The sequence below is a fragment of the Rhinopithecus bieti genome, unplaced genomic scaffold, assembly GCF_001698545.2.
Source record: "Rhinopithecus bieti isolate Rb0 unplaced genomic scaffold, ASM169854v2 scaffold_32760, whole genome shotgun sequence".
Classification (NCBI taxonomy): Eukaryota; Metazoa; Chordata; class Mammalia; order Primates; family Cercopithecidae; genus Rhinopithecus; species Rhinopithecus bieti.
The window spans coordinates 649436-657855 of record NW_016813956.1 but is presented as its reverse complement, the minus strand read 5'-3'; the positions used below and the strand labels follow the sequence as shown (position 1 = coordinate 657855).

The window sequence follows — 8420 nt, the reverse complement described above, 5'->3', positions numbered from 1 at the left end:
TCCACTACGAAAGTTATGAAAAGAATGTATAACACGGTAAAATGAATTTTACACAGAATTAAGGTTATGGACCTTAAAATAGATTATTCTAAATTGTCTGGGTGATCTCAGTTTAATCATAGGAGTCTTTAAAAGTAAAAGGCAGACTAAGCACAGTGGCTCATGCCTATAATCCCAGCACTTTGGGAGACCAAGGTGGGTAGATTGCTTGAGCTCAGGAATTTGAGACCAGCCTGGGCAACATGGCGAGACCCTGTCTCTACACGAAAACACCCAGGCACAGTGATGTGGGCCTGTGGTCCCAGCTACTTGGGAAGCTAAGGTGGGTGAATTGCTTGAGCCCAGGGGACAAAGTATGTGGTGAGCCGAGATCACGCCACTGCACTTCAGTCTGGGTGACAGAGCGAGTCCTTGTCAAAGAAGAAGAAAAAAAAAATGAAGTAAAAAAAAAAGGTGGAGGTAAAAAGAATCAGAGAGATATAATGGAGAAAAAGACCTAGGAGATGAGCCTCAATGCACTGTTGCTGCTTTGAAGATGGAGGAAGGGAGCTAGGAGCCAGAATGTGGCAGCCCCTAGAAATGGGTAAAAACCAGGAAACAACTGGGACCTCAGTCCTATAAATGAAAGGATCTGATTCGGACAACAGTCTGAATAAGCAAGGAAACACATTCTTCCTTAGAGACTGCAGAAAGGAATCCAGCCTGCAGACACCTTGATTCTAGCCTGGTGAGATCCCTGTGGGACTTCTCACCTACAGAACAGTGAGATAATACATTTGTTTTGCTTTAAGTTTATGAATTTCTGAGGCCAGGCGCGGTGGCTCATGCCTGTAATCCTAGCACTTTGGGAGGCTGAGGTGGGTGGATCACGAGGTCAGGAGATCGAGACCATCCTGGACAACATGGGGAAATCCTGTCTGTACTAAAAATACAGAAAATTAGCTGGGTGTGGGTTGCACGCACCTGTAGTCCCAGCTACTTGGGAGACTGAGGCAGGAGAATCACTTGAACCTGGGAGGCAGAGGTTGCAGTGAGCTGAGATTGTGCCACTGTACTCCAGACTGGGAGTAGAACAAAGAAAATACATCCAATAAGGGTTTTGTGAAAATGCTGCAGTGAGGTAAACTGAGACTGTGGTGAGTACAGTGGGTGTGCAGACTACTTTACTTTACTGTGCTGAGTAGACACTACAGTCTAGAAAAAGCCAAGTTGAGGAGTAAGCATTATTAACACTTTATTAAACAACTAGAACTTGACAACCACTTGCCAAGTAGAGGGGATACAGTGCTGAGCATTAACAGTGATGACAATGAGGAGCAGTTTTCCCTAGCAGGCATCAGTTGAAAGGAATATGGGTTTAACATCCACCAATGATCAGGGGTGGACAGACCTATTTCCAGAAGACTGAGTCCATAGCAGGATTAAAAACATCCCTGTAATTCTTCTAGCTTCCTTGATCCAAATTTCCTATATCACAGAGAATCTTTAGAGTATTTGTTCTGTCTGGAAATCTTGACTGTAGGAAGGCTGGCTCTGGCTGCGTGATCACTTATCACATTTGTTGGGTGGCCACACATCTCTTCCACTTGATTTATCAAGTGTGGCCTGTAGACTCTTTCCAAGTCACATGTCATGTGGGTACTAGGAGGTTATTCTCTCAACCAAGACACTCTGCAGAGCTAATCTAAGGAGTGTTGTGTCTAAGGCTCTGATAATCAGCTGGGAAGGAGTCAATAGGGGTGTCAACTCCACAACCACTTACAATTATCTCTACCCTGGAGCTGTTCTGGGAAGGAAACCTCAGGGCTACATGTGGGCTCTTCCCATGGAAAAAAATCAGGCTGGAAAAGAATGGGCAATTAGCCAGGGACTGAGGCTGAACATCTCCTAACTACACAAATTACCATATGAGTTATGTAAGTTACTTAAGGTTGCCCTGCCTCAGCTTTCATACTTGCAAAATGAGACTACCCGATGGGGTGTTGTGACGTTCAAAGGAGTGACATCCACCAAAGTGTACAACACAGCACTCAGAACAGTTTAAATTATCTGTTAATGTTAGCTATTGCTGTTTAAATCCCAGCTCTGTTGTTCACTAGTCATGTCTACTTTGTAAAGTTAATTCAACTTTCTGCACCCCAGTTTCCTTATTTGTATAAAGGGACAATAGGTGGTACCAAACTCAAACAACTGTCATATGGAATAATTGAATGAATATCAGTAAAGTGCTTCAGTGCGTGCCTGTAGCTTTATGGTTCTGATTGGTTGTTGTGGAGGGGGAGGCCGTCAACTCCAGGGTGGGCAGGGAGAAGCAGAGATGTTGCTTCAGCCTGAGGCTCCCCACTTTCATTAGCTAAACCCTGGGCTACTGGTGTTTCCAGGGAATGATCAGGCACTAGGTCAGGATCGGGGGAACTCTCTACTTGTTTTGGTGTTGGGCAAATGGTCAGGGCAGTGGGCTCCAAGGTCAAAATTCTGAATACAGGATACAGAGGCTCAGAGAAAGAGGTGTGCGGAAAGGTGTAGATATGAGATCCATCCGTGGCATTGTAGAATGAGATCTCTCCAGTCTCATAATCCAGGAAGATCCCCACTTTCCTAGGGGGCTCAGGAAGTTTCAGGTTGGTTCTGGGATCAGTGAGAGCCCGATACTTATTCCCATCAGTCAGCCCCATGGTCCAGTATCCATTCTCTGGTGTCATTTTGACCCAACCTTTTTTCCTCTCCACGTTTTTACTACACACCCCAATATGCCACTCTTTTCTGTCCCCCACTTCCACTTCCCAGAAATGTCTCCCTGATGTGAAGTTTTCACGGCCAAGCACACAGTAACGCCATTCAAATCTCTCAGGGTTGTCTGGAAGATCCCGTGGCTCTTCGGCACGCTGCACACTCCTCTGGTCCTCAGAAACAAGGAGGATGGCATTTGCCGTGTCTGGATCCAGAATCACATCCGCTGCAGAGAGTTTGAGGAGGTGTCCATGGGGTCAGCCATTTTTCCTGGATTTCAGAGCCTCAGCATGCAAGGCCTGGACCATGTTGAGGAGATCCTTACAGAACCTGGCATCCCTAGCCTGCCCTGAATGTCTCATCAGTGTTGTGGGAGAAAGCTCAAGGGGTCTTGTGTCCAGAGGGGAAATGAAAGTAAGGTCAGTATCTGCCTAATCCAGTACCCTGATGCTGCCCCAGGAAGCAACAAGGATCCTCTTTCTACGTTTTTCTTGTTTCCCTCCCCACATTGACTCTGCCCCCTAATGCTTTATAATCAGAGGTTAATTTTCAGTCTTCACTCGACCACTCATGAACTAAATGAGTTCCCCTTTTCTGAAGTCTATTTTTCCGTACATCCAATTTATTTAATAAGGTGGAGCCTCATCTGAAGCATTTCCTCACCTGAAAATGGGGATAAAATATGAATCTTGGCCGGGCGCGGTGGCTCAAGCCTGTAATCCCAGCACTTTGGGAGGCCGAGACGGGCGGATCACAAGGTCAGGAGATCGAGACCATCCTGGCTAACACGGTGAAACCCCGTCTCTACTAAAAAATACAAAAAACCAGCCGGACGAGGTGGCGGGCGCCTGTAGTCCCAGCTACTTGGGAGGCTGAGGCAGGAGAATGGCGTAAAACCCGGGAGGCGGAGCTTGCAGTGAGCTGAGATCCGGCCATTGTACTCCAGCCCGGGCGACAGAGCGAGACTCCGTCTCAAAAAAAAAAAGAATCTCTAGCGTAGTATAGGGGAATCATTTATTCAGCTCACAGCAGGGTATGATGGAAGCTCCTGATGTTCTAATAGCTGCAAGGCAGTCTCTGTGCTGGGGGCTCTGTGGGGGGCTCCACATTCACTCTCCAACCTTTAGCTTTCTCCACCCTCCTCTGGGCCCCAGGAATCTGTACTCTAAGGACAGTGCCACTGGGCTCCCTTGTCCTCTGGTTTGCTGTTGAGTTTGGCCAATGGGGCCCTGATAGAAGATTGGAAGGAGAAAGAAAGGAGAGACACACCGTTTATTTTCCTGCTTCCTCCCTGCCAGCAGCAGCTGATGCTGCTCTAACAAGGCCTGATGACTCTTCTCAGGAAGCCCTCTCTTTGTGCTACTTTTCTCTGGGTTCCAGTAACTGCCTCCCCTCCCTAGGAGTGGAGACAACTCCCCACTGTTGGGAACCATGGGGGCACTGCACTTTTCCTTGTTGCTTTCCCTTAACCCTCCTTTCTGCAAACCTTCTTCAACCACGCAGTGTGAACTCGTCATCTCTTTCTAACTAGGTTTTTAACCAATGGATATTTATTATTCCTTCAGTCTTCACCTCAACCCCAACAAAACACAGATTGCAATTTTCGTTTAAAAATGTGGAGGCCAAAGCTCAGAAGCATTAAATCCTTTGAGGCGACACATCCGGTAGGTGGCATGAGAAGCCTAGGAAGGGCAAAGTTCTTTGGGCAGGTATCGCCTCCTCTCCTTGGCATTTCCACCCTCACTCTCCCTGCAGTATTACTCAGTGTGTGTCTCCTTCCCCTCAGCTCCACCCTTTATGTGTCTTCCTTCCCAGGAAGGTCTGAGGAAGCCCAAGAGAGCAATTCTCTCTGGTTCCCTGGGCTCTCAGCAGGAAGGGTCTTGGAGATGGGCCCACTTTTCAGATTGGGATTTAATGCTGTCTATCCCAAACTCTCTTAGTCAAGGGAAGTTTTCTTCCCCAAATCACAAGAGTTGGAGGAGGAAAAAGGAATACGGTCCCTCAGGTTGTTGGTCCAGGGAACATACAGTGATTTACTCACCAGGCTTGAAGAGGGCCATTTTCCATTCTGAAAGGAAGGAGACACAGATAAGAAAAAGGTCAGTAGTTTTGTTTTTTCTCCACTCCATTCTCCTTTCACTACACGTTTTCTCTCCTTTTCTTCAGAGTCTCTTCCAGGGTTCAGCCTCCCTCCTGTACAGTTCTGATGGATCAGAGGTGGCACCTTCTAAACAATGTCATGAGGGGTGCAGGCTGCACGGCTATGCTTTGCCTGGGCATGTGCAGGGTCAGGAGTCTCTCAGAGGCTCCAGAAAAGCAGAAGTCAACCCCCTACCATGCAAGATTGAGTCTATGGGTTAGAACTGGTTAATCCAACTGAGAACGTCAATGAGTCACAGCAGAGAAAAAGTTGAAATGTTCATGGTATATGACCCGGCAAACCCAGAGAGCATCAGGCTCACTCACCATGATAGGCCAAAGACTTCTCTCCCCCTACAATGAAAGAAAGACAGAGATATCACATGAACACTGCCTTTGCTCTGTTGGCCCCTTCCCCTTCCTTTCGCGTCCATCTAGTCTTTCTTTTTGATCATTCCACCCTTCCCTACGGTCTCACTCTGCATGCTGAATTCTCTCTTCACCTCTTCTTCTTAATATCCAGTCTGGGAACACTGGTTGAATACTAGTGGCAAGGCAGTCATTATAAGAGTTCCTTCCCAATGGAGTCCACCTAATCTATTTTGAATCTGTCTATACTCCTGTGCCTGGGCATAGGTGTCACCATGTCTATATGTGAATGTCTAGGAGTACAAGATCCATCCTTCTCAATCTGTATCATTTCCTACCTTGCTCTAAAAAGAATTTGGGAAATTTAATGCACAATTTCAGGGACTAGTTTTGAAAGCAGTTATGATAAATCTGTATGAACTAAGCCACTGTAGCTACTCCTCTTTATTAGACACACTTTACTCTCGTTCTCTTTTCTGATTTTCTTATCTCTTAAATCTTCCTTTCTTGTTTTCCTTTCAACCTCCTCTAGATTATGGAAAACAATATGTAAGTTTCCTGCCATAGAAAATGCACCTCATCCTTCTCTTCCCTCTTCCTTTTGAAGTGCACCCCTGGATATTCCTCAGTGGCTTTTAGGGCATAAATGTCTGTGTCCCCTAGTACAAAGAGATTGAAGCCCTCTTTTTCTTTTCTTAGAGAGAGAGAGAGAAGAGAGAGACTCCTTCTGGGTGGTTTCTCCAAAGAGCTACACTTATTTTCTTTTCCTGAGTAAGGGGATCTAACCAGTTTTCAACCCTGGGCAAAGACTTATGGGCTGGAAAATTTCCAAGCAGAAGAGAGTCATAGATTCAAATTCAGAGAAAATGTCAGAGTCACTCACGAGCCATGTACTGGATTTTTCTCCACTCTGCAATGGAATGAACAGGGAAGGAACAGTTATCAAGGCACTCAAAGTGGGGATAAGAAGACATGCCTGGGTCTCTGGGGGAATGGGAACTTACTGAGTTCCTCCTGGAGCTTCTCTGGAAAATAAGCAAAAAAAGAGAGAGAGAGGAAGAAAAAAGAACAGTTATGGGTGAGGGGAATTTTGGGAAAATAAACCTTAAACATGATGCAGTGCCAGGACGGGTATGGGGGTGAGATCTTCAGGCTGGGCATGCAAGCCTGGGGCTTAGATTCTCTGTTCGCTTTGGATACCTCTTAGGCTTATTTCCTGCTTTGTTGCAGCACATGCCATTTCTTTCATCTCTCGCTCTCTTTCTGTCTCCCTGGACAGAGCAATTTTTTCCTTCTGTTGTCTCCACAAGAAGTAACTGGCTCCTGCGAGAAGCAGCAGCGAGATAGGCAGGGTCCCTGCCAGGGCTGCGATCCAGGGCTGGGCGTTCCTGAAGAAGGGGTCTGTGAAGGGGAGAGCTGTGAGTCATGGGCGCTGGTGCACTCAACCTCCCCAACCTTAGCGCCCCAAGCTTTAGCTGCTCAGCCCAGGTTGGGGTCATGGAATCTATCTCTTTAGGTTAAATAAGTGCCCTCTCCCTAAAGTCTCAGAGGACTGTAGAGAACACTTTGGTAAACCCTCACTACAAGCTACTACTGTTACTATCTTGAGATGTCTGCCTCTCATATGGAAATTAACTTGGGCAGAGTCATACTCCTTTTTTTCTAAATATTTTTTCAACCAGTAACACATTTACATGGTTCAAAAATGACGTACACATAGAGTCATGCAACTCTCCCATCTACCTAGTACTCCCTCCCTCCATCTATTAACTTCTCCTTGGTCCACTTAATATTATGCTTAGGGACATAAACTGTGGAGTCAGAGGGCATGGGTTTAAATGCTGGCTCCCCTATGTGACTAGCAGTGTGATGTTGCACTACTTATATAACCTCTCTGTTTGTAGTGGCCTATTCTATAAAATGAGGGTAATGATAATACCCATCTCCTGAGGTTAGAAGAATTAAATTAATACTTATAAAGGGCTTGGCACAGTGGCTCATGCCTGTAATCCCAGCACTTTGTGAGGCCAAGGCAGGCAGACCACTTGAGGTCAGGAGTTCGAGACCAGCTTGGCCAACATGGTGAAAACCCATGTTTACTAAAATTACAAAAATTAGCTGGATGTAGTGGCATGTCTCTATAATCCCAACTACTAGGGAGGCTGAGGCTGTAGAATTGCTTCAGCCTGGGAAGTGGAACTTGTGGTGAGTCAAGATTGTCCACAGCATTCCAGCCTAGGTGGCAGAGTGAGACTCTATCCCTAAATAAGTAAATAAAATGCCTGATGTACAGTGAGAGTTACAAAATCACTTATTAAATTTTAAAAATGTAAATTAAATAACACAATCAAGAACTAGAAAAGTCCATTAAAATATGTTCCTATTTTCCCTCTTGTTTAAACTAAAAATAACATTCTATATACATCACTGCATCTCACTCTTCTGTGTAAAGTGTGTCTTGGAGATCTTTCCACATTAGTATAGAGAAAATTATCTCTTTTCTTTCACAACGGGGCAGTATTCCCTTGTATGGAAGTTCACCATCAGTTAGGATCTGTATAGCTTCTAATGTTATACAATCATAATCAAGAAACTTCTTACAGGCTAGGCTGGTGACTCGCACTTGTAATCCCAGCATCTTGGGAGGCTGAGACAGGCAGATCAATTGGGGTCGGGAGTTTGAAAACACCTTGGCCAACATGGTGAAACCACATCTCTAGCAAAAATATAAAAATTGGCCAGTTGTGGTGGTGCGTGCTTGTAATCCCAGCTACTGGGGAGGCTGAGATAGGAGGATCTCTTGAACTGAAGAGGAGGAGGTTGCAGTAAGCTGAGACTGCACCATTGCACTCCAGCCTGGGCAGAAGAGTGAGACTCCCTCTCCAAAAACAAACAAACAAACAAACAAACAAACAATCAACAAACAAACAAAAAAACCCCAGAAACCTTTTACATGGATCATCTCATACAAATGCAAGCGTATCTCAGAACTGGAATTTTGGATCAATAAATATATAGTTTGGATAGATCCCCCAATAGAGCTTGTGCTAATGCACACCAAAAATACAAGTGACACGACCAAATGACTGAGAATCACTGCCTTCCTACATTCCTGCTATAGTCATGTGTTATCAAGCAAGGCAGTGTGGTTTTGATTTTTGCCAATATCATAAGTGAAAAAT

The 8420-nt window shown here is 45.4% G+C and overlaps 1 protein-coding gene across 1 annotated transcript in view; it reads right to left on the bottom strand.

Annotated features, from left to right (window-relative positions):
- Positions 1-1209: 1209 nt before the first annotated feature.
- The window catches only part of BTN3A3 (butyrophilin subfamily 3 member A3), a 13304-nt gene continuing 6093 nt past the window's right edge, over positions 1210-8420 (bottom strand). Inside the window, 8 exon segments of the mRNA XM_017849178.1 lie at positions 1210-2250; positions 2252-2284; positions 2286-2956; positions 4772-4798; positions 5197-5223; positions 6122-6148; positions 6243-6263; positions 6439-6639. Coding sequence (XP_017704667.1) covers positions 2218-2250; positions 2252-2284; positions 2286-2956; positions 4772-4798; positions 5197-5223; positions 6122-6148; positions 6243-6263; positions 6439-6639 — 1040 coding nt within the window. The 3' untranslated portion in view covers positions 1210-2217.